This window comes from Chaetura pelagica, unplaced genomic scaffold, assembly GCF_000747805.2.
Source record: "Chaetura pelagica isolate M959 unplaced genomic scaffold, ChaPel_1.0 scaffold226, whole genome shotgun sequence".
Taxonomy (NCBI): domain Eukaryota; kingdom Metazoa; phylum Chordata; class Aves; order Apodiformes; family Apodidae; genus Chaetura; species Chaetura pelagica.
In genome coordinates, this window is record NW_009953495.1 from 434,808 (window position 1) to 461,644 (window position 26,837).

A 26,837-nucleotide genomic window follows, 5' to 3' on the forward strand; every position below is an offset into this window, starting at 1 on the left:
TCATGGATAAGGTCTCCAAAGGAGAAATATTTTCAGGAGGGAAGAGGACACGCTGTTCAGCTTGGTGGTAGCCGGACCTCAGTTCCGGAATGCTCCAACTCTGCTTGCTTTGCTGATGAAGTTTTTCAGGAGGTCGTGGTCCATTTCTGCAAAGCCTTGAGTTTGTGTAACAACAGTTAAATGGTTTATGCAAAATCTGAAGCAAAATTCTTCCAAATCCTAGGAAAAAAAATGAGGTAATTTGTAATCAGAGGGACTGATAGCAAAGTTGTTATGCTTCTGTTTCAGATCTGTAGTTTAATTAGCAGAGAATATACTTTTGTTCATATTACTAATCCCTTTTCTGATCAATTTGATTAGATTACAAATGATAGAATGAAACTTGTTCATATAAACTGTACAGTAAACCCCCTCTGAGAAAACAGGAGTAGCCATCTAAATTGACTCTCAAACTCCACCATGTTTCCTGAGCTCATTAGAAAAGTTTTATTAATAAAAGTGATATCATCAGCTTCACCACACACAACTGCCAGAGCATCAGTAACTCCTTTATTTTCCTCCCTGCACTGAATTCAGTCCTGGTCCTATAAGAAACAGCAGATATCCCACTCTTGCTGAAAATAAAAACAAAATATAACATTCAACGAGGCTCACTGAAGACAAAGTGGATCTTGGACACACGTGGCAAACCTAGGAATTGTGTCCCTCTATTCAGGAACTGGGATTCCTAGATTGTAAAAATGGCTCTGCCTTGTCCTGGTGTTTCTGCAACAGGATGTTCAGCTGTTCAGGATAGAATCAAGCCTTTAAGCCACAGAACCACACAGCAAATTTTGCCCATTGAAGCTCCTCACAACAGCAGAAATCCTTCTCTCCATGCACTGGGCCAATCCCCTTTAGCTGATTCCTATGCAACAACTTGCTTTTGAAGGAAAATTAACTATCTTCTGCAGCAAGCAGAGCTGGAGCCAGCTGCAAGGCAAGTCTAAATTGGCAGTATGATCTGTGAGCTATGAACTCTTCAAGGGTTACAGCAAAAAGAAGTCTCTCAATCCACACCAGTTTATATCTCTATTAACCACACAACCATTGCAGCCAGGGATTAACAGTAAAAAGAAACTCAGCAGGATACCTGGGTATTGCCCCTGTACTCAGCACTGGTGAGGCTGCACCTCAAGTACTGTGTCCAGTTCTGGGCCCCTCACTTTAAGAAGGACCAAGATGGTGAAGGGTCTAGAGAACAAGTCATACGAGGAGCAGCTGAGAGAAATGGGGATGTTTAGTTTGGAGAAGAGGAGGCTGAGGGGACACCTCATTGCCCTCTACAGCAACCTGAAAGGAGGTTGTAGGGAGGTGGGTGTTGACCTCTTTTCCCAAGTGAATAATGACAGGAATAAAGGAAATGGCCTGAAGTTGCAGCAGGGGAGGTTCAGATTGGACATTAGGAAGAATTTCTTTACTGAAAGAGTGGTCAGGCACTGGAACAGCCTGCCCAGGGAGGTGGTTGAGTCACCATCGTTGGAGGTATTCAAGAAACATGTAAATGAGGAACTTCAGGGCATGCTCTAGTGGCTGAGATTGTAGGTTGTGTGTTGTGGGTTTTTCTGGGGTATGGTGTGTATTTGGTTTGTTTTGGTCTGGATTGGTTTGGTTTGGTTTTCTTATGGTTGGACTCAATGATCTCAGAGGTCCTTTCCAATCATGACTATTCTGTGATTTCCCTTTGAAATCTTTTCAAGTCTATAGCCCCTGTCAACATATCGCTAAAGCTTTAACAGAGGCCAAGCAGCACAAAATATCCTTTAATAAGAAATGAGGTAGTAACAATGCATAGAAGGAGATCGTATCTCTCATCTAAAAGTACTGGAAAAGCAGAAAAATAATTAAAATAGAAGAAGAAATAAAACATGTAGAAGAAATAAAAACGTAGAAGATTGAAGACACTGACAGTTTCAGCAGACCTCTGAGATGCTACTGCCAGAACCTGTGTTGCTTTACGGTCAATGTGCAAATATTTACACTAAATAAAATGAACAACAGCTGCCTTTTCTGGTACTGACCACAGATATCATAGAATTCTGGTCACTAATTTTGCAGTTTCAAAAAATACTGGCTTTTCATTCTGCCATATAGAAGATGATTAATCTAAAATTTGCTACAATGTATATTAGAAATATCCTTTCAAATAATTTGTAGCAACGTCTCTGTTTTCTGAGGATAGGACAAAATATTTTCCAGCATTTTCAATCCTAACAGATGCACACAGTATCCAAATCAGTTAATTTCATATGTTAATGGCTATAATCTTTCACTTGCAGTGTTCACATTTAATTACCAAAAAATGTCCAGCTCCTTCAGACAGTTTTCTACTGAAATGCTGATACATTGCCCACGGGTCTCAAACCAATTTTTATGATGTTAATGTAGTATGCTGAAAGATCCTGGCCTACTTCACATCTCAGAGGCTATCCCATGTCTTCACTGCACTTCTCTGAAGCAGTTCTACTATATCCCTCTCTGAGCTGTGGATGCAGGGAGGAGGGCAACAATGCACTCCTGAGTTTGGCACATGCTGCACCCCGGGCAGGTGAACCAATTCAACATCTGATGGTTGCATTAAAATATTGCACATTTGGAAGAAGACTCTAGGTACACAGAACAAAACACTGAATCATAGAAGGAAGAGGAAGATAATATATATTTAGTCATCTACCCAATCCCTTTTAACGTGTTTCAGACATTATAAAATCTGGTACTTTGTCCAGGCTAGTTTTACTACTTCATGATACATCTAAATGTGTCTTTAACTACTCTTGAACTATTCTACCTGACACAGGTCAACTACAGGTACTTCTGCTTTGAAGATGTCCAAAACTGTTGAAAACCTTGCAAGAGGAGAAACTCCAGAGTAAACTGATGAAAACTTCTGCTGTCAGCAGAATCCAATCACTGGGGTCCTCCCTTCCTGCCCAGCTTTCCCTGACATGCTGGGCTTCACACTGAAGTACAATTAATCTTTGCCTCAGCTGTTCATGCCTTCCACTACTGATAACTTGGGTACAGTTGCCTGGTAACTGGCAGCTGATCATCTTATTATCTATGCATCTGGTGTTATCCCCTCTTTCTGTTTACAAAACTTACTGACTTCCAGCCTCCTCTTTGCAACTCCTACACAAATCCATCTCATCTAATAGGCTGCTTCCATACAGCTCAGACTACTGCAACATTTTTAACTCAATTTTTGTTGCAGTCCCTTCTTTCTACTTGCTTCCTATACCTGCAACTGTTTATCAATCCATTTCATTACACTTCTAGCTTCTCCTCCTTTAAAACTTCATCCTACAATTCACAGCCAGGGAAAAGAAAAAAAACCAACAAGTGGTTTTAAAAAACATTGTCACCAGCTACGTATTTTGGGCCCTTCTATTAGGTAGTCATCTGTTTGGCTATATTAATTTTATTCTTGTAAAGCAGAAGAAATCTTGAACAGAAAGAAGAGGACTTCTCAATTAAGATGCCCAGTTACAACAATAGCTACTAAGTCTAAAATACATATACAGACTTCTTGAATAATAAAAACTACCACATCATTATTTCCACAATCAGCATGAAGAAGCTGAGAAAAGAAAAACACCTCTAAAACTATTTGTCTGTTTACAAAAAAAAGTGCTTGCAGGACTGCTGATAACAGGCTGAATGCTGGTGAAACATTCCAGAGCCAAGGGCAGACCAGATGACAGGATATGGGGAGAGGAATAACAAAAGGTAATTTGTTGTGTGTCAGCACTATTCACTGTAAACAACATGGCAAAAATGATTTTTTTTTAGATAAGCACAAGTGTAAATAGGGAGGGACTTTACAGGTAAATCCTCCCGGTGCCTGTAAAAGGAGGTACCTGAATGACTGTACTGGCAGATGGAATGACCTGGTGGAGAACTTGGGAAGGGAACAGGAAATGCAAAAGGAGAAGCAAATGGCAGTAAGAAATTTGCATGCCATGCCATGCCATGCCAGATGGCAGGGCCCCAAGCAGGTTCAGAATCCTGACTCCCAGGTGCAAGCCAAAAAGCCAGGAAGACAACACCAGTAGCTGCATTTTTTTATAGTTTAAAAGGGTGAAAACAAATGTCTGGGAAGCCAGAAAAGGAAACTGCAGTAATCATGCCTCATCAGTTAAATGCAGTTATGTTTATATTAAACTGTTTCATGTCTTAGAAAACGACTGTTTGCCTGAAGAGACGTTCTCCTTACCTGGGCTTCATATTTGACAGCAGCAGAAAGAAGAGCAATGGCATTCTCCTCACAGATGCCCTGCTTGATCGTCTGCTGGCAAAGCTTTTTCAGTCTGTTTTCCCCATAGAGCGTTGCCAAATCTAGCAGTCCTGTGAAAATTCACACAGCTTTAACTCTCCTGGTGCAAAACATATTAATTTCTTTTCAAATTAATCCATTACTCTATTGTTTTAGGCTGAATTAATCAAAGACTTGTTGTTGTTGCTTTTTTTTCCCTATGTGATGCATACATTTTTAAAGGTCCTCAAAAGACTTACTAAGAAGGGACCCTTTTATTACTATGCAAGTGTCCTGTCTTCTTGTTCACTGTATTGTATCGCCTCGTAAGCATCAATTAGTGACTTACGTCCTCAAATTCATGTAAGAAACAGTTCCCTTCTCATTCACGATGAAATGGCCACAGACACTTAAACAGAAAAGTTTTATGATGCCATTAGTGCCTTTCTAAGGGAAAAAAGGTTCCTGATATTAGAAACAATTTGTTCTTTTTGAATATTTTTCATCTTACTGCATCCCCACCACTCATTCTCCTTGGGCACGTTTCCTGCTGCTCCATCCTTTCTTCCTGACACCTGCCAAGCTCAAGTGCTAATAAAACTAAAATTAACAAGCTCTGCTTTCCTCACCCTGTTATGACACACAAATTGAACTTTTCAGAAACAGTAACCTGGAGTTAATTCCATTGATGCCAAATACCTATTGCATCTTCAGGAGGGAGCCTTATGTTGTCTGTATACAGGTATTCCAGGAAGGCTCGGTAAACAGGGTAAGAAAATTCACTCATTTCTATAATTTCATCGTCATTATTCAGTATGGAACGAAAATGTTCACACCTGCAAAACATGGACAAAGATTGCACACTGTGAAGAGTTAAGCTAGAAAGATAAGCTGCAGCAAGAAGATAGTAAAAAAAAACACTTCATCAGGCACAGCAGATTAAACACACAACCATAATAAACTCTAGCAACTTGATCTCTTGGTTTGAATATGCTAATTTCTTTAAGCCCCATAAGGGCTTATAAGCCTTCCATATATCATTCAGAATTTTTTTATTAATATTTTACAGCAGGCTCCATTTCTACCTACAATATCTTTAAGGGATGGTCCATGTAGATTTGATGTCATTTTCTTAAATATGTTACACATTAACTATGTATTTTATTACCTGGCTCATAATAGATAAGAGTTTACCATTAAGTCAGATGATTCTGACATTCCAACCTGCTTTCTCCAATATGATCTAACGAGGGGGGAATTTATTAATATTTCAGATAACATTTATTCCAGTGTCAAGAGTCCACACACAATTTAACATTAGATTTCATCATTCTACTCAAGGACTACAGTATTTAAAGTGAAGACACTCTCACCCAGATCTGTCATCATAATTTTCTAATAAATCTGAATACTTTTTTCATGGGCCAGATACCAACCAGGAAAAAACCCTGCCTTTGACAGACAACTTACAGTTGACAGTAACTTACAATTCACTGTAACTTACCACTCCCTAAAAAACATCCTGTAACATCTGAATTGCTTTCAAAATTTTTGCTGATGGAAATGAACCTCAACACTACAGGAAGTTACCTGTTACAGCCACAAGTTCATCGGACTCTTCTATACTACACTACTTACTTTCTAAATCACATCAGAATTTGCTTTTTTATTTCTTTAAACTTTTGTGAAAAAGGTAGGTTGGTTTCCTTTTAATGATGCTTTTTAATGAAAGATAATTATTTATTTTATCACTTAATTTACCTTTTTTACATTTGATTGTAATGGTTACCTAAAGATTTTTTTCCTTAGTACTTTATTTTTTAAGATAAAATAAATAAAGATCCCGACAAATTCATAAATAATTGAAAAGTCATTATCTAATTTCTGCTCCATCTTGTCCCACATTCTGGCTTTGGAAAAGGCAGACTAAACCCCATTGCTTTGTCTCCCAGGGCCTCACGTTAAGTGGTAGTGACCATGCAACCCAGCCAGCTGTGGAAGAGATCTTGGGAATGATCTGTTGCCCCAACGGCACCACAACACAGTAGTGTTCAGAGAGAAGCTGGTGCACATTGCTCCCCTAAAAATAAGTAAGGAAAAATCAGTTGGTGCTCATCCTTCAGTCTCCAGAGTACTTTGGAATGCCTCTCTTCTCTCCAACTCTCAGCACAGACAGATCAGACAGCTAATTCTGGCTGGCTATATGCAGAGCAGATGAATCCCACCCACATACCCATAGGTATCTGTTTCTGCAGGAGGTGTGTTCCTGGCCAGCTTCTCACAGAGCCAATTCATCTCCACCACAAGCTAGTAACCACCACCAATACGATCTAGTTCAGTAGGAGGCACACAACAAGATGGAAAACAGTCTGCATAAGTGGCAAAGAAATTACTGGATAATGAAAAAGAACTTTTACCAGCACTGCGTTCATGGCAATGCTCTGGAACAGGCTGAATGCTGCAAAATACCATGTCAGATACATTATCCTCTGATCCAGTTGCATCAAGAGACTATAAGGAAAATATTCATTCTACAGATTGGACCTGATGCTTTATTATTCCTGCATATTATTTTGATAATACATTTAAATCCATTTTAGAATTAGACCTATTTCCTTCCCAGAATGCCATATAACCTGAAAAAAAGTAGAGTAAGAAAAAAGAAATAATCCAAAGTTACAATATGGTCTGATTATCACGAAAAGGAACCTCAGAAACATTTTGGGGATAGAAAATATCTGAAGAGGTATCTAATGAGGGACATGTGGCATTCCAAACAAACAGGGTATATTGTAGGCACAAGTGTAATGTCCAAGTAATGAAATCAGTACAGAGAAGAAAAAAGTAATACATGTAATTGGAATAGTAAGAGAGCAGAAAAGACAAAAAAAAGGGCAGGCAAGAATTAGCAAGGAAATTTGATTTTTGCAGTAATATACAATAAATCATTATCAGGACTCAGGAGGAAAAGTCGGAAGATGAAGGTGGGAATAAGCAGGATAATACAGCCACGCGTCTTGAGAAAGAAAACAGCAAAGAGAAAAGACCATTGTAACAATGAGGAGGATGGAGCAAAAGCCATTAGCAAGACAGAAGAGATCTTAAGCAGTGACTCTAGAATATCCAAAGAAAAACTGTCAGCAATAACAAACTAATCTCTGCCTGTTAATAACAGGATGATTGCAGGTCTGTAAGTCACTTTAAAGTGGTGTTAACTTGCAAAAAGCTGTAAAAACAAAAAGAGAAGCCATCTTCAAATTCACTGATAAGATGGTTTAGAACAAGTAGGATAAAAAAACTGACCAAAAAGGAAATAAACATAATCTGAAGAGCATCTACAGAAGTTGCTGAAAAAACTGAAGGGTCCTGTGGAAGGAAAGAAGGAAAGGAAAAATGAACACAAATCATCTCAGTGGAGGAAGCCTAGTGTAATAAGGAGGAAAAACTGATTCTAACTACTAGGAAAGCAGCAGAAAAAAACGAACCTTTTCCTCAGCAGAAAAAGCTTATTAGAAATGAGGGTCAAGGCTGTGTAGGCAGCATGAGGGAGCATACATGACAGGTGGAGGGAAGTGATGAAAAGCTGGTAGGAAGCAGCATGTTTGGTAATACCAAGCAGCAAGGAAATGAAGAAAAGATAGTAACAGTGAAGAAGAGCACGTGGATCCCTTTGCTGAGGGAAGAGGGAGTTTCTTAAAATAATCAAGAATTCTGAGCACTAACTACTCAGCACAGTGGACTACACTACACAATTTAGTTTATACTAAACTGTACAGTTTCTGCCTTACCTAATTTTGAGAAGAACTTTATGAACATGAATGTATTTTCCATCCACTAGAAACTTCAGGTCTGCAGTTTCAGGGTTGTCAAATTCCTTCTTCAGTGATTGAGCTACTGTTAGGTGGTCATCAGGCTCTAGAATAAAAGGGGAATTCATAGTAAGTGGTAATATAAATATCTCATGTTAACATTCTGGGTATCTGTCAGCAACTAACACTCCTAAAAAATATTATGCATTTTTAAGGCTAGTAAAAAACCCCAGCAAAATATATGCTCAGTATGAACCCCAAGAAAAGCAAATCATAGAATGGTTTGGGTTGGAAGAGACTGTAAAGGTCCAACCTCCCTGTCACTAGACCAGGCTGCTCAAAGCCCCATCCAACCTGATCTTGAACACTTCTAGGGAGTGGGCATCTACAGCTCCTCTGGGCATGTGCATGTTGTCACAAGGACTGAAAAAAAATCACTTTTGGTCTGCTTCACCCCTGAATCCTTCTCCTCCAGACTGTTCTTAATCCATTCTTCCCCAACCTGTACTTGTGCTTGGGATGCCCTGACCCAGGTGCAGGACCCTGCAATTGGCCTTCTTGAACTCCATGAGGTTGGCAGGGGCCCATCTCTATCAAGGTCCCTCTGGATGGGCTCCCTTCCCTCCAGCGTGTCAACCTCACCAAACAGCCTGGTGTCACCAAATAAAGGGCAGCTTTCTTCAGTCCTTACTAGTTTGCTACTCCAAACAAATACAAATTAAAAAAAAAAAAAAGTCCCACTATTCCAACTCATCTATATAAGGCCAAAGAAAAAAAAAACAAAACACATTCCCAGAAGTTTAATGCTGAATCTAATACCAAGTGCTATCAGTCATTACTGGGTAAAATATTCTAATTGAAAAGTGTTGGTTATTATAAGATACTCAAAAGGTCAATAAAAATCACAGTAAGATTTTCTAAAATACTCCCATGAGGAGACATTGTCTTACAGGAGAAATAAAGCACTCTGGGTGAGTGTCTGCATGTTCCTCTTGGTATATATCCCCTATATACCTACCTATGTAGGTACATCACGTGTGCACCTGGATTAAAAAGTTACCAGACAGCCTTGAAAAGTCATCTATTGTCTGTGTACAATCTTTTACTTCCTGTACTGTTTCCAAACCTCCATCATATTTGGTAGCCTCAGAGAACTATCTCCTTTAATACTACTAAATAATTAAACCCCTCAAGGCTCATTCTTAACCCAGAAAATATTTTGCTTTCTTACCAAATATATATACATTACTGGTTTACACAAATTTTGTGGGTTAGTAATAAGTAAGTTGCTCTCTATATACAATTACATTAATGCTAAGCCCTGTAACCTACCAAGCTAGAAATAAGAAGGGTATTCTGCTGAAAATGAAAAGACTTTCCCCACAAGCTCTAAAAAAACCTCAACACACACAGTCTGATACTGCTAGACTCCGTTTAGCACAATTGTTTTCATTTTGTTGAGAAGATGACACTTATTTTCAAGTATACTCAATAATTAGGGTAATAATTATCAAAGTGTGCTGGATTACAGGTAAAATAATTAGGGGGGTGAGATATTAAATGTAAAAATAATAAAAAGTCCTTCTGAAATAATAATACTGCAAAATCATAGAATCATAGAATGTCTTGGGTTTGAAGGGACCTCTAATGGTCACCCAGTCCAACCCCCCTACAACAAGTAGGGACATCTCACACTAGAACTGATTGCTCAGAGCCCCATCAAGACTGACCTTGAATGTCTCCAGGGATGGGGCCCCCACCACGTCTCCACGCAACACGTTCCACTGATCCACCACTCTCATATTAAAGAACTTTTTCCTAATGTCCAACCTAAATCTACCCTTTTCTAGCTTAAAACCGTTACTCCTTGTCTAATCGTTACATGCCCTTGTGAACAGGTCTTCCCCAGCCTTCTTATAGGCCCCTTTCAGGTACTGGAAGGCCACTGTAAGGTCCCTTGAAGTCTCTTCTTCAGGCTGAGCAACCCCAACTCCCTCAGCCTGTTAGTTCTTATTTTGTACAATGTGGTTTATTTATTTAGACCTCTGCTGTTTCCAAATGAGTAATAATTTTAACACCCAATGCTAAGCTGAAGCTCTTAAAAGTTAACTGGAATTCAGATGTCCACCAATACACATCTCCAGATTACTTCAATGGCCAGTAGAGGTAAACTGAATATAGTAAGGTTCAGTTAAGAAATTCTTAGAGGGAAAAGAAGTGCTTTTATTTGTTACAGCAGTGAAGGGGGAACCAAAGGAAGAAAATGAAGAAGCAGTTCACACTGACGAGGCACAAAGCCAAGGAAACTCTTTAGCAGTCAGTGCTAAGAATTGGAATAGAAGTGTGAGAACTGCCACAAATGGGGAATAAGTGGGAATGGCTGGGTGTGGAAGCACCAGAATGCAACAGATGGAGAAGGGCTGTAAGCATGGCAGCTGTCCATGACAGCTAGTTCAGCAGATGCTAAGATCCTAGGACACAGATACCTGATTCTCACTACAGGTAGATCAGGAGACAAACAACAGTGACTCAGTTCTGATGGCTCACCAAGGTAGAACAAGATGAAGGCAACAGACTCTCAGCTCCTAAAGTGTGCAAAAAGGCACACTCAAAATCAGCACAGAGTCACCCAACTAAAAGGAATTGAGGAGACATCATGAGGGTCTGATACACAGCATCCTTTATCCTGTGTCATCACAAGGAACCCTGCTCAGACCACCTGAACACACATTTTAGTCTTGGGATGCTGGACACACCACTTGGCATATATGACAATGTGGGTTTCAAAGTGCATCTGAAATTAGTTTTCTTTATACAGAAAATAACCTTTTCCTCCTGTAATGTTTCATCTTGTGAAAGGTGACAGTGTAGGTGGGGATATAAGATGTGTTGGGAAATAGTAATTAATGTAGTCTTAACCATGCTGTGTTACAGAGAGTGGATTAGCACTATGAGTATTAATGAGCAATAAGCTTATTAAAGAAATAGTTTACTTGGAAATCTTCAGCATAAAGGTGATAATTACATGAATGATCATATATAATCCCACTTAGGACTCCTTCAGCTGACCTAAGGCAGCATTTCTGACCTAAAACAGCATTTGTAAAAGAAGATAAGAAAAGGTGAATTTGTGGAAAGGAGCACTGAAAAGCAGTAACAGTTTTGGTCTCGCTCAAGCAGTTGTCTTCTCTGTGAATGAAATAAGGAAAGAGGCAGTCTTTGCTCCTTGCCTTCCTCCACACTCCTTTGAAAAATTCCTCAATACTCTGCACTAACTTGAGAAGAAGAGGCAAGAGAAAAAGTGGAGGGGAAATTCTAATAGCATGAAGTTATATTTTAACTGGGCCAGAAGAAATGGAGGCTGAAAAGCCCCAGAACTCCCATAATGTACCTCAGAAGATACATATGTGTATGATTAAGCTACACATACTAATAATGTCCCATTTGATTAATAAATAACCAATTCCTTCAGAAGAAAAATCTGAACATACTACAGATACTTTTATGTAGAACTTATGACTCACAAACACATACTTACACAGAACGAACCAAACCCACCGGGGATTTTAGTGCAGTAACACAATTTACACCTAATTAGTAGTAGGCAAATATTAGGAACATTAAGAATTTCCATGGTAATTAAGCATATATTTTAGTTTTCAACAAGCCACCCTAGAAAACACAGCTGCCTCAACTCCTCAAATGGGGGTCTTTGGACTGTGTTCTAAAACATGAATTTTGGTAAAGCAGTTGAAATACGAGAACTATAGACATAGTTTCCTTACCTTGGCATCCAGGAGGCATCTAGGGAGCAAAGAGTGTTCTACAATTGTCAGACAACAGCACACAGCAACACAAATGCAATTACAAAGGCAGTACTGAAGTGGAATAGAAGCATGATGGACTCAGTACAGTTCCAAATTACAAGTTAACAAGTTGCTGCATTCTAGGTTTTAGCTTTAGCTCCCACATGACACCTACAGACAACCTCAATTTGATTAGGACAGCAAAGCCAGTAACTTTATTAGCAATCAGTATGAAACTGAATCTGTAGGTGAAGAATGAGCTCTCTTAGACAATGCTATACGCTTCACATGCCAGCAAAACAGACCTTAATGTTAATCAAATATTTGAGATTCAGCAACCTGTCTCTTCAGAAGCCCAGGTCATGATCTCTTGTGATGAGACTTTAAGGGCCTGTGGCCAATTCTGAACATGGGAATTTAACTCTCTCAATTCTTAGTAGCCTACTTAAGGGCATCAAAGAAAACTTCAGGGTTCCTAAACGTTCTGCATGGCTCCCTTGAGTCTCCAAATTCAAAATTAGCTTCTCCACCCATGGCCATTGTGCAGCAAGATTGAGTAGTCAAACAAAAAAAACCCCTCCCAAACCCAAGGGATTTCCCCACAGGAATAAACCACATAAATAAAACAGACAATTGCCTTAGCAATTTTTACAATCCCTTATTACCGCTTACACAGATGTATGACTATGATTTTGCTTCCCAGTATAAATTTCTGCAAGAAACTAAGCTTAGGTTTCGGATACATGTTTTATGCATTAATGATTCAATTTAGAAGATGTCAAAGCAAAAAAAAAAAAAAGACTGAAGCTCACCTACTGACAGAAGACGCCACATGACAGCAGGGGTAGCAAAGCAAGCAAACACATCATCAGTGCAGGCAAAGTGAGTGAGGTGGGGAAGGATCACTGACTGCCCACGGCACTGGCCCCACATGTACACCTGGCCACTCTGGGTCTTGGCAGCTGAGGTGTGAGCAGAGTGGCAGGCTGCAATCTCCACAACTCTGAATTTACAAGCAAACAAAGACAAAAGGCAAGTCACTCCCCTAAGAACAAAATGCAGTGAAGCAGCTCACTGCCTCCTGTCTTACTCTGGTGCAAATTGTATTCGTAAGCATGCATGCACTTCCCATCCCAAGCATGTTTTCCAAACAAACATAAGCAAAGCCAAAAGGACAACCAACGTCGCTTCACATAGTGTGCTTTCAAAAAGCTTCCCAGTAAGAAAGCATCTTGGGAGTGAGGAGACACTGCTGCAGCAGAGCAGTGTACCTGCTGCAGCACATGCTCTTACTGACTCCACCAGCACCCTCAACCAAAGCTATGATGAGTTTCAAGACACCAAACATCCTCGGTGGTGCTGGGCAGTGAGGTGAGTGAGTGGCTGCATTGCGCTGTAGAGAAGGAGCATTTGGAGAAGATGAAGAAAGAAATGAGGAAGTGCTTAAAGAATAATAAAATAAAAATTTGCATTTTGGCTTATAACTGAAAGTAAGTTAATGAAAAACTTTCACGCTTGCTTCTTGGGAACAGTTATAAAACAATAGAAACATAATACTTTTAATTAAAATAGTGACACATCATTACTCATACAATTGTTACATTTAAAAGATTTTAATTTTGAAAATTAAAAATTAGAACCCAGATGCATTCAAAACTGTTTCTAAATGTATTTTAGCTATGTTAGCCTATCTCACTAATCCTGGAGTTGATTTAGAATTCCTAAACTCCCACTGTGCACGACATTACACAATCCACTGTTTTGCAGTCTAAACTACTACTTGTTTACTTGTTTTCCCAGCTGCCTGGGGAAAATAGCTGGGAAACAAGTTGTTTAAAGCTGTATGTATAAATCTTGCAGGCTCTAGTGAGGTAATATTCTCCCTGACACCAGGAATGCATATTCTGGCCAACAAAAGGGAAAGGCAGAATACAACGTTAAAAGTCCTATTAAAATGTGGTAACATTTTAACTGCAGCCAAAGCCTCTGGGGGGAAAAAAAATAAATCAGTTAAATTTTAAGCAAAAGCATAAATACACATAAAGAAACAGCAACATTCAAAAACAGACCTTGTCTCACCACCAGAGAGGAGTTGCCTCTTCCTCACAATAAAGTACACAGATGCAAATCCAAGAGGGTCATTCTTTTCTTATTATTCACAGCACGAGGCCAAAATCAAGATCTCAGCAGTAAGGAACAGATTCAAATTTCTGGCCACATACAGACATGGCTTATATCAGCAATAAAAAACCTGCCCCATTACCCATAAAGGTCTTAGCAGAAAATATTTAACTTGTAAAAATCTAAGCTAAATTTTCAGGCCACAATAGTAAAGAAGTACTCCTTCCTTTCTCTCTCTCCTGGGTTATGAGCCAGATTTAATAGCAAAAATAACACAAATTCTAGATGTTCACTCTTCACATTTTGTATGCATATTTCTTGTAAAAAATAACATATTAAAATACAATTTCTATTCAGAGACAATAAAGCTTCTATCATTGACTTCAAACAATGAAGCTGCACCACTGAAGAGAAACTGAAATGAAAGCCTATGAAGTACAGTGTGAGCAGAAGCAGAAATCAGCACATTTTGGCCCAGAACATTCAGTTTCTCTTTCACAAGAATCATTAATGGGGCAGATTCAAACACTGACAGTGAAAATCAAACTTCAATGCACTGATTTTGTATCTCAGACAAACTTTCAATCTGTTCACATTCAGCAGAAGAACCAATGCAAAAAATTATAAGCTATTTCTTAAAAAAAAAAAAAAGCCATAATTTTTCTGCAGCTCTTCCAGAGTATGTTAACTAATGTCTGACTTCTAGACTGTAAGTATTACCTGTCCTTATCCACAATAACTGTTGTAGGGTAAGACTGGTTACTTTTATTACCAGTACCTAACTGGCCATATGAATTGGCTCCCCAGGCATAAATCTGACCTTCATCTGTTAGCACTAATGTATGTGCATAACCACAGGCAACCTACAAGGAAGAATAAATAGAATAATGTCATTTTTATGTAACAGTAAGTTAATACAGACAGTTGTGCTATATGTTAATGTTATTGATTCCATACCAGTGTAAAAATTACAAAAAATACAAATACAGGTAAGTTTATTAAAAGAGAAGCAAGAGTAGATGAGCTGACTTGGTGGAAAGAAATGTATCAGTGAGGAACCCTGCCAGCTAATCTCAACAGTACAGCAAAAGAATAGCTAGAAATTGATAAAAAAGGAAAGCTATATGACAAATCTGAACAGTGTGCAGAAAAATGCAGATCAAGTCTTACGCTGACCTTGCCTTACAGGCAACTGCTCTAAGGTTAACAGTCTATCACTATAAAAACAGGTGAGGTCTCCCTGTCTGCTCCTTTCCTTCCCAGTTCCCAGCCACAAAAAACTGCCCCCTGTCTGTGTCAGTTCTAGTGCTTGATGGACCCTCTCTTGATATAAAATACCAATGGAAGGAAACTCTCCACAGCTAGGCCTAAGGACCACTACTGCCAACACATGGTAAGTAACAGGAGCAGCTGGTCAGGTAAGAGAGGAAACTCTCCATCTTGATGGCAGCACAGAACTCTTTGTCAGTTCTTACCCTCTTGTGGAAACCCACTCAGTCCTGCTGAGCTGCCTCCCCAGGTACCCCATGAAAAGCTGCTTAAATACCCTCTTCACAATCTACATACGCAGCATGTGCCCCACATACCCACTGGCAAAATTAGCAACAGTCATGCTTTGCATAAGTTAACGTAACCTGTTATAGCTAGATGGATATCCATAACCAATGTAGGTTGTTCAAGTTTAGCTCATTTACCTTTATATAACCTGTAAAGCAGATTTGCCATAGGTACATGTAGCTCACTGCCATCCATGAGGCATGCATTGTGTTTTAAATGAAATCAATCTTTATTTACTGACTGGAGGTCTACAACTTTGCATTAATTGACATCAAGCAAATAAAGTGGATGGAAATATGATCCAAGTCAAACCTACTGGAGCACTCATACTCTCTAAAGAGGAGAATAAATACAGGGGAAAATAATATTTACTTCATTGTATAATTCTACAACAGCAATTGTTACCAGCCAAGCTACTGTCTGCATCCTAGGAACTGAATGTAAAACTATGTAATTAAATTAGAGTATTTTAAAATATCTAAAAAATCCACAGCTTTCCTGAGTAAATGTAATAAATAGGATACAAAGTTCAAAACATTAGTAAATTTTTACTACTTTACAAAACCACTGTTTTCTAGCAGAATGTGTCACTTCTCTGACAGTGACCTTATTATGTATAAATCAATTTAAAAATTCAGTATCAGCTCTGCAGTTACTTTAAAAATTTATTATCAGTCAACAAAAGTTACCAGTTTGCTAGTTACACTGATGGCTTCCCAGTTATTTGGTAACGATTTGGTAAACCAACCATGGAATCATACTAACTGTTGACCAAATGCAGCTGGAAACAATTTTTTCAGACTCCAAACACTGGTTAGTCACTGTGTCTGGAATGCAAATCTAAAAGTGATATCCAGTCTCCTAGAAAGACAAAATGCTAAACTGCAGTATGTACCCAGAAAAGAAGACAAGGGTTAACGAAGAATGAGGTAGCCCAAGAAAACTTTCTTCTTACTAAAATAAAATAATATTTTTTTTTATTTTTTTATTTTAATTAAGTTGCACCAGAAAAAAAAGACCAAACATTTCTAATGCTCTAGTCCCCCTTAAGTAAAATCCTGACCTCACTGAAGTCAGTGGCAAAATTCCCACTGAACTCCACAGGGTTACAGTTTCTCCCCTACTGACAGAGGTCCATTTTAAGATCCATGCCTTTTATTCTGATAAATGACACTTTAAGCATAAAGAGGTAAAGAATTGTCTCTTATGAATGCAGAAATGCCTTGGCATATTTCCAGTTGTTCCTTAGAGGGTCTGACAGGGAGCCCCACACACGTACCCGCTGCACACGAATGCCTTGCAAAGCTGCTATTCGGCAGGGGGTTGGCTGGTTGCCACTGCTGCCCAGTCCAAGCTGGCCATTGCCATTGTAGCCCCAGACATAGACCTTAAAAACAGAGACAGGGCTTTTAACTGTTTCCTATAAGCCACTTCTTTTGAAAGCAATACCCCTGCAATCCTAATTTGCTTCAGTATTTCCTGCCCCCGCACCTTAGCATCTGTGCTTTATATGTGAATATACACAAACATACATATATACATACCTACATAAATGTACATATATACTCATACACATACACACGTGTTATGTGTTTCTGCACTGCAAATTCTGGATGCTGCTGCAGTTTAAAACATTAACTGCATGCTCATAAAATTCTAAACCTCCATATTCACGTTGCTCTTTGAGAGTTAGATGATGTAAGACTACAATATTTTAATATGAAGAGTAGAAACATGTGATTCTTGTTTCCCAGCAGAGAGCAAATTCAGCATGAACACTTGCCTTTTTCAAAGAACTGATTTCTCATTCAAAAATCCTCTAGCAGAAAAGAAAACACACTAAAACAAGTATGAACTGGAAGTGACACACCACAGCTTGAGTAGGCTGTTAACAGCTTTACCCTGAGCATAAGGGAAAACACTGAGTTCTGATTATTTCAGTGACATTTGTTCTACTGCAAACAGTCAGTAGCTACTTAAGTCTAAACTGGAATGCTTCAAGTGATGGAGCTAGAGAGGGTGTCAACTGCCCAAAATTTTCAGCTCATGAACTAAAACAAGAACACTACAACCTCTGTGTCTTTGCAACGGGGATAAAAAAGCATGAGAGACATTCAAGGAGTACTGCAGCAGAACAAATACATGCAATGTACTTTTATTTTCTGTTTTCTCTAGAGATAAAGTGTGCATATATGGACTATGAAAATTACAATAGCATTCACTAATTATTCTCATTCTTGATACGTAAGATTCAAGTATAGACAATTATTTATTTTTCCATTAATCCTAAAGACAGCAGCAGGATAACATATTAATCAGCAATTTAATTTTTGCTAGAACATAATACCAGCTCTAAAATTCAGTAAACCAGTGATAAAAAGCTAGTTATTTTTATACATGTGAAAATGAAGCTACCATGAAATGCTGATTACACATAAATAGATTCAGTATTATTTAATCCCAAAATTTGTAAAAATCTCCTGACCTTCACAATGCTATTTTTACTTCAGGACTGTATTTTCAAGTAAATTGGAAATCTGATATTTTAATTCCTTCAAATCAAAGCCAACTTCAAGAGTTGATGCAAAGTATCAGCTCCTCAATTTAATGAGTAATCTCATAAATCAAAAAGCCATAAACAACATGTTAGTGAACAATTTTCCCTATTTCAACTCTACCTCCTTTCGAAAGAAGACATTATAAACAACATTAAAAGGAAGATGTGCTTAAGTGTGTCAGCATTTGCAGGGCAATTTATTACAAAGGTTTTTATAAGCACTATAAGCAGGCAGATTTGAGGGAGTCTGGAAAGGTACATTTCTTTACTGAGTAGTAGCTCATTACTGACATGTTTGAAAAGATCTACAACCCATGATATTACGTAAAATAAAATTCAGTCAGAAAATTCACTTGAAGATTCCTACCTCTCCATTTTCCACCACAGCCATAGAGCACATCTGTCCACAAGCTATATTAACTACTATTTTATTTTGTAGGCAGCTGGTAACTCTTCGAGGAATTGGCTGATTAGCTGTTGAACCAGATCCAACTTGGCCTGAGTTATTATAACCCCATGTGTACACCTGTTGTAAGAGAATTGTCATAAAAGAAGGCTGTATAACATACAGTTCAAAGTGTATATACAAGAAAGAAGTTATACATAGAAACAATTACATTTTGAGTTCAAGTGGATGTACTCTTTTAAAGATCTAGGCAGATACATATGTTTATAATTTAATTGTTTCTATTAAAAATATCTCACTCATAATATTTATATATTCTATTGTTTTATGCTTTTCCAATCAAAGATGAGAGGAAACATGACAGCTGCATTAATGCTGGAAGAATTCATTGCTGGTTTTCCAGAATGGAAGGTAGAATGGCTAACTGGACACAAATGGCTCCTCAATGTAAATGACAGAAAATGTTTTACTTGGGTGGATAGAACTCCTCACATGAACGTGATTTATAGTAATGTCAGCTTTAACGCTATTAAGCATTTACAGTAGAGTACAGCATAAGAAGGAACTGGCTGCCTTCTACAAAATAAATTATGATTTCTTACTACAAGCAGATGTGGCACAAGAATTAATGTTCTGCATGCACTTCAAAGCAGCTAGACCCTAACAGGTTTCCCATTTCTATCAAACATTTGTGTTGCATCAGCACTGTGAGCACAGCAAGAAGCAAGGTCTAATGCTCTAGGTGTAGAATGTTTTCCTGTTTCTCACATATGTGGATTTCATTAAGAGAAGAGAGATTTATTCCAGGTATCCTCACCTCTCCATCAGACGTTAACACCATAGAATGATGAGAGCCACAGGCAACTTCAACAACTTTCTTGTTGACCAAATTAGTAGAGACTTGACAGGGAATGAAACCATGATTTGTTGTACCATTGCCCAACTGACTATAAGCATTATGTCCCCATGTATACACTTCTCCTTCTATAATAAAAATGTAAAAAGCTGGTTTACAATCTCTATTTTTCCAATGAGTACACAATATGAAACTACAAACTGAGAAGTCAAATTCAATATCAATATATATTTGAGTGTATATATTATATGCCCTTTTGAGCTCTTAAGCGCTTGGACATACCAATGCTACCTTCACATACTGTTGACAACATATCCAAAAGAACAGTATCACTGTAACCTTAGTAAAGGAAATCAGATAGCTAAAAGCAATACAGAAAAGGATGAAAAGACAGGCATGAGTCCCCATTAAAATTTGTTACTGACAATCAAACTCTCTTGTCTATGTCCTGGCACTGTTTCCCACCTTGCAAAATTCAAATATCAGCCTTTCATTCCTTTACAATATACATGAAGATGCTTGTAAAAAACCTCTATTATTACTTATTAATAAACATCCTACTGATTATTTAAACATGCTATCCATGTCCTGTATCTTGAGAAACATTCTCGTAAAATTAAGAATGCAAGAAATGTCTGACTGGGTTAGACCAATGGTCCACGTAGCGCAAAATTCCATCTGCAGTAGGCAATAGAAAAAGCTGCTGTTGAAGAGAAACATGAGCCTGGTCACTACGTACAGTTCCCGAGCACCTAAAATCACTGGAGTATTGTTATTACCAGGTACTTCTTATTCTCTTCAATGCACATATATTGGCCTGTTATCCATGAAGCCAACACCTTTTCATAATCTCTTTCATCTGTTTTAAATCAAGTGTCCGCTGGTTACAGCAGTGCAAGTCTTGAAGAACAATTGACCTACATTCATCTTGTCTATCATCATCTTCTAAACCTAAATGACATCATAATAGCAGGAGAGCTAGGTTTGACACATAACTCCATCAGATTTCCAGAGAGATCACTGAATTCCTTATCCTCAAGAAAGGTGCCCTCAGAACTACAAAGGCAAAATGTACTACACTAAATCGGTATTTCTCTACAATAACAGGATAAATATAATTACTTCATCCTATCAAAAGCAAACAACCTTCTCTTCATTTCACCAACATGAGAATACAAATTTCAGTAAGCAGATGAAACAAGCAAATAGAAACACACGACATAAACTGGAAATTACAGTAATAAACACAAGAATTGCAAAATACACAGTAGGCGTCTGAAAGGTAGGTTAAAAGAGGACAAGCTGAATGGAAGTTATTCATGCGAATGGAGTTACGAGCAAAAATCACCAAGGATCATTTCTGGACCAATGCTTTTGTAATACTTCACTTCATCAACTGATGTAAGGAACATGAGCACATCAGTGAGATCTACCAGCAACAAAGTTCAGAAAAATACAGACACATACATAAAAAGCATCTAGAATTATCTGCCCTGAAGACTGGAGCAAAAGGTGAAATGTAAAGGAATATGAAGAACAGTCACACATCTACAACACAATTCCCCTCACCTACTTTAAATCATCTAATCTAGACTAGTAAAAAAGATTTCTTATTAACAGACAAATGCTAACATCAACAGTCAAGCTCTAACTGAACCTCACTGGGAACACCAAATTAGTAATTTGTCTTCAGGAATAATGTATTTAATTAAGAACAAAAGGGCCACTAGCATGATGAGATTAATACAATGTCAAAGAGACAACAGAAAACTAAAAGCTGAGAGGCAATACAACTGGTCATTTAAAGCACATCCAAAAGTAGTTACAGAAGAGAAAAGATGGGTTTTAGTGAAAGAACAATGTTGGCACAAGAATATATAGATACAATGTAGCCATTAATGGATTTCAAAAGCAATTCCAAAGTTAAGTGCAAAGTTAAAAAAACCACAAAACAACAATTTCCAAACAGTTACAAAGTAGAGCTTGAAAAATGCCATGTTTACCGATGAAAATATGTTTGACTTGATAGCCCAGGATGTTTATCCCAATTCTGTCTCTTACATTCCCGACACATAACTTTCACCTGCTGGACTAATTAAAGTGGACTATCTGAAAAAGCAGATAATACTTTACCTTCTGTGGCAAGAACAACATGAGGGCCACTTCCGTAACTCAGACAGGCTATCTTTTTGCCACATAGAGAATCTAACCTCCTTGGTTCAATAGTGCTCTGCATGTCACCAGTTCCCAAACACCCACTGCAGTTCATGCCAAGCACAAAGACCTGTTACAAAACAATGACAGAATCATAATTTAGGCTGGAATGATGGATGTCCTCCAAAGGCCAACTAGTCTAACCCCTGCTCAGTAAAGGTCTAAATAATCAGTTGACTCAAGGCCACATCCAGACAAGTCTTGAACACCTCCAAGAAGATGGAGGTGTTATAATCACTCTGATGGTAATTTTTTTTCCTAATACTGAATCAGAATTTTCTGTCTTCCAGCTTGTGTCCACTGCCTGTCATAATGTCACTATGTACCTTCAAAAAATGTCTAACTTCATCTTTATCCCCTGATTGTGGCAGGAAGCCATTAAATTGAATAAAAAATGGTTTAGTATCGATCAAAATTATCAGGTATTTTTGCATGCAACTTTTTCCAGGTATACTCTTGTAGTACTGGCTTTCAGAATAACTTGATATATAAATAAGTATGTCGTGCTCATACACACTCTTGGACAATTACCTCATCATTTTCAGTTGCATACAACACTTCATTACCAGCACTGCCAAATACACAGGCTTGACGAATTAACTTGAGCTCTTCTTGGGAACAGAGAGAAAAAATCGGCCATTTCCCAACATCCAGCATCTTCAGGGCTGACAATAATGTTGCCTCCAAGGCCTGATATTATAAAAAAAAGATATAAAATATAAAGACCTTTGCACAGCAAAAAGGAAAACTTCAGAGAAGCACTACCATCTTCTTTTTCAACCACAGACTGGTATTTTAATTATAGAACAATACTTGGATGGGAGCCATTAAAAAAACCAAATAAAATAGACTGTGATCTAGAAAGAAAGGATCTATATGCATGGAGAAATGTGCCCTATAAGAAATTAAATTGTGAGGTGGTATTTTCATTGTATTCATACAACATAACTGCTAGCTTATAGAATTCAAGGTACAGGATTCTAGTATAAAGTGTTAAGTGCATATTCAAAACCTGAAAATAATTTGTGTCTTTTCCTTTGGTGCTAAAATTACTGCTAGAGGAAGAAACCATAAAAAAATCTGCCCAAGATTATAGTTCTCTTTGAAAAATAAACATTTGTTTTCACACATTGTAAATGGAAACTTGAGAAACTTCGTCCTTTCTCCTTTGCTTCTGAAATTTAGTTGTGTTTCAACAAGTATTGAATCTTTGGAAACTTCCTAAGAAGATTTGCGTCTTAAGTAAGTAGTCATATAATGAAAGAAAAGATATAATTTAACATTTTCCAGTTTATCTAAGGAGAAATGACAAGTTTATAATCAAAAGAAAATAGGTCTTTCCAGACATTAAAACTAGTTAAGCTAATGTCTGAATCTCACACAACTTTTCTACTCCTTTACACAAAATTGTTCTGATTGGCAAAGACCTTTAAGATCATCAAGTCCTAACTTAACTAACTCTACCAAGTCCAGTGCTTAAACCATTTCCCTATGCACAACATCTACACAGCTTTTCAACACCTCCAGTGATGGTGATTCAACCACCTCACTGGGCAGCAGGGAGTACAGAAAATATCAGAAAAATTAGTTCAACACACATCAGTAAAATGTGGCAGCATCAAAACTTGGTAGTAGATTTTGCATGGAACATCCATCAAATTTTCTTTACTAAAATTAAAACAGGCTTTGGACATGAAAGAAAAGTAGCATTACTTGCCAGATCAGAAGGTAAGTAAGAATAGATTTTGCCTATCACAGGCATTATGTGGTTTGCCCCGTAACAGTGAGGACTGCATCCTTAGTTTATTTCTAGAAAGTAGCAGACTTACAAAATTATCTGATACAGAATACAATTTTTTCAACCTCGAACTGAAACAAAGATGTGAATACATTCTAGTTTGGACTCTAAGTCAGTCGTAAGGATATTTATTTTTTACTAGTATCACTTACTATGAAAAAATGTACACAGAAATATAGATAACATTTGAACTACAGAGATTCTATGAAATAAATCCTACATTAATCCTGAACTAAAATATTTAAACAAATAGCAGTTAATCACACATTTCCTTATAATATACTTTTGAGGAAGGGTTGGGTTTCTTCACTAAATAAAAGTTGTGGCTTTGATCACATCAGTTTTTTCCCAGTTCCCTCACACCAAGTAACTGACCAATTTCAGCCAAATTTGCAAGGAAAAGGGAAGTAAGATTCTGCTGATGAGTGTTATGAAATAACTCAGCAAGCAAGTAGGTCCAAGCTAGTCCTAGCAAATACTGTCCTCCACGACATGCAGGCTTATAAGAGACAAAGGACATGAATCCAGAGGGAATCAGGCTTCATTCATCTGCTGTTTGTAGACCAATCTGATTGATGTCAAGAGGTTAGCATTAATTCTGTGGCGGATTTCAGGCACTTTTAAAATGTGATAATGAATAGGGAAAGCATCAGAGACTCATTGACAAAACTGCAACTCATTTTTGCTCAAGACTGATGAAGCCTGAGGTTCAAAAGGACAGTCAGGATGTCCTTCATTTGTACAGATTTCCTTACTGGAGAAACATATTGTTTTTTTAAAAATGTGGGTCCTGATTCCAAGTGCACAGTGGATCACAGCATATTAATTTTCAATAGGAAAGTTTTTTCTGTAAGCTCCTTCTACAAAGCACTCACGTTCTACCCTCATAATTATCAGGTTAAAAAAGCTCCAAACCATAGCATTTCTTAACACTAAAATAATACATTGAAAGTTGTGTTTCAACAAGTATTGAATCTTTGGAAACTTCCTAAGAAGATTTGCGTCTTAAGTAAGTAGTCATATAATGAAAGAAAAGATATAATTTAACATTTTCCAGTTTATCTAAGGAGAAATGACAAGTTTATAATCAAAAGAAAATAGGTCTTTCCAGACATTAAAACTAGTTAAGCTAATGTCTGAATCTCACACAACTTTTCTACTCCTTTACACAAAATTGTTCTGATTGGCAAAGACCTTTAAGATCATCAAGTCCTAACTTAACTAACTCTACCAAGTCCAGTGCTTAAACCATTTCCCTATGCACAACATCTACACAGCTTTTCAACACCTCCAGTGATGGTGATTCAACCACCTCACTGGGCAGCAGGGAGTACAGAAAATATCAGAAAAATTAGTTCAACACACATCAGTAAAATGTGGCAGCATCAAAACTTGGTAGTAGATTTTGCATGGAACATCCATCAAATTTTCTTTACTAAAATTAAAACAGGCTTTGGACATGAAAGAAAAGTAGCATTACTTGCCAGATCAGAAGGTAAGTAAGAATAGATTTTGCCTATCACAGGCATTATGTGGTTTGCCCCGTAACAGTGAGGACTGCATCCTTAGTTTATTTCTAGAAAGTAGCAGACTTACAAAATTATCTGATACAGAATACAATTTTTTCAACCTCGAACTGAAACAAAGATGTGAATACATTCTAGTTTGGACTCTAAGTCAGTCGTAAGGATATTTATTTTTTACTAGTATCACTTACTATGAAAAAATGTACACAGAAATATAGATAACATTTGAACTACAGAGATTCTATGAAATAAATCCTACATTAATCCTGAACTAAAATATTTAAACAAATAGCAGTTAATCACACATTTCCTTATAATATACTTTTGAGGAAGGGTTGGGTTTCTTCACTAAATAAAAGTTGTGGCTTTGATCACATCAGTTTTTTCCCAGTTCCCTCACACCAAGTAACTGACCAATTTCAGCCAAATTTGCAAGGAAAAGGGAAGTAAGATTCTGCTGATGAGTGTTATGAAATAACTCAGCAAGCAAGTAGGTCCAAGCTAGTCCTAGCAAATACTGTCCTCCACGACATGCAGGCTTATAAGAGACAAAGGACATGAATCCAGAGGGAATCAGGCTTCATTCATCTGCTGTTTGTAGACCAATCTGATTGATGTCAAGAGGTTAGCATTAATTCTGTGGCGGATTTCAGGCACTTTTAAAATGTGATAATGAATAGGGAAAGCATCAGAGACTCATTGACAAAACTGCAACTCATTTTTGCTCAAGACTGATGAAGCCTGAGGTTCAAAAGGACAGTCAGGATGTCCTTCATTTGTACAGATTTCCTTACTGGAGAAACATATTGTTTTTTTAAAAATGTGGGTCCTGATTCCAAGTGCACAGTGGATCACAGCATATTAATTTTCAATAGGAAAGTTTTTTCTGTAAGCTCCTTCTACAAAGCACTCACGTTCTACCCTCATAATTATCAGGTTAAAAAAGCTCCAAACCATAGCATTTCTTAACACTAAAATAATACATTGAAGGAAAACACTGTCATAAAAAGCATTCAGGGAAACATGATACTGATTTTGTTTTACAAAAGAAATAACAAACTTTATCAGACTAAAAAATATCCATAATCTAAATCCTGTCTCTGGAATTATTACATTCAACTCATTAAGAGATATTCTCTCCCCTTTCAAGATTTTCTTTCCTCCCATGCTTTTCCATTACATTTTGTCCCAAAAATATGAAAACCAGCTTGAACTATCAGTCTGCCAATATTTATGTCCCATAAGTGATCGGTTCCCTCATTGTATTTCACAAAGTCATGAAAGACAGATCAGAATTTGAGATTTCATATGATCCAGCTACCTATCCCAAAGCTGTATCAGTTATGCCTGAAGAACTACATCTACACTTCATCTGACCTCAGCGAAAGCTGGTTATTCAGCATTATCTGTCATATAGATCACCTTAAAAGGCATCATTATTAAGCTCAAAATCTGAAATTTTGTGTCATTGATTTTTACATGCAAAATGTTCAAAGAAAGAGAAAAATGAGATGATGTCTTTGCATCAAATTATGCTATGAAAGTTTATTCTAACAAGTTTATGTTGTTGAAACATTAGGCAGCAACATGTAACTTTAGAACTCAGTACTAAATTAAACCAACTGTGTAAGACAAAGGAGCAATTCAACCTAATTTAAAAGAATATAATGTTCTTCTAATATTTTGTGGATCAACACATTCATTTCATAAGTATAATTTTTCCATCGATAGTTTTAGTTTTCTGTTTATCTTGAAAGCTACTAGCATGTAATAAGCTACTGCTAAATGGAACTAAGCTGCTTCTTTTGAGTAGAACAGAACAGGATTCTCAATACAAATTCACATTCTGACCTTGCCACTGACTTCTTGGGAAGGAGGAGATTCATGCTCCATATG

General features: G+C 37.5%; 1 protein-coding gene across 2 annotated transcripts; it reads right to left on the minus strand.

The window, feature by feature from the left end:
* Positions 1-50: 50 nt before the first annotated feature.
* On the minus strand, positions 51-26,837 carry RCBTB2 (regulator of chromosome condensation (RCC1) and BTB (POZ) domain containing protein 2). Of its 2 annotated transcripts, none has more exons than XM_009999066.1 (12): positions 26,793-26,837; positions 22,149-22,307; positions 21,537-21,687; positions 19,365-19,531; positions 18,509-18,667; positions 16,864-16,971; positions 14,748-14,890; positions 12,719-12,909; positions 8,080-8,206; positions 4,991-5,127; positions 4,253-4,383; positions 51-219 (listed from the first exon to the last, which is right to left on the minus strand). In XM_009999066.1, exons 1-12 carry the CDS (start codon positions 26,832-26,834, stop codon positions 79-81), a joined length of 1,656 nt encoding a protein of 551 aa, XP_009997368.1. In that variant the 5' UTR covers positions 26,835-26,837; the 3' UTR covers positions 51-78. The 2 variants fall into 2 exon arrangements, with proteins under 2 accessions (XP_009997368.1, XP_009997369.1); XM_009999067.1 differs by lacking the exon at positions 26,793-26,837 and adding an exon at positions 26,734-26,745 and having other exon boundaries at positions 22,149-22,274.

Bases quoted from the DNA above. Each gene is read 5' to 3' on its own strand.
- RCBTB2 (XM_009999066.1), bottom strand. From the start codon at position 26,834: ATGGAGCATGAATCTCCTCCTTCCCAAGAAGTCAGTGGCAAG. The intron at 19,532-21,536 runs GTAAAGTATTAT...TTTTTATTATAG, and splicing joins TGTTGTTCTTGCCACAGAAG to AAGGAGAAGTGTATACATGG. The intron at 8,207-12,718 runs GTGAGCTTCAGT...CTTTTATTCTAG, and splicing joins GTGGCGTCTTCTGTCAGTAG to AGCCTGATGACCACCTAACA.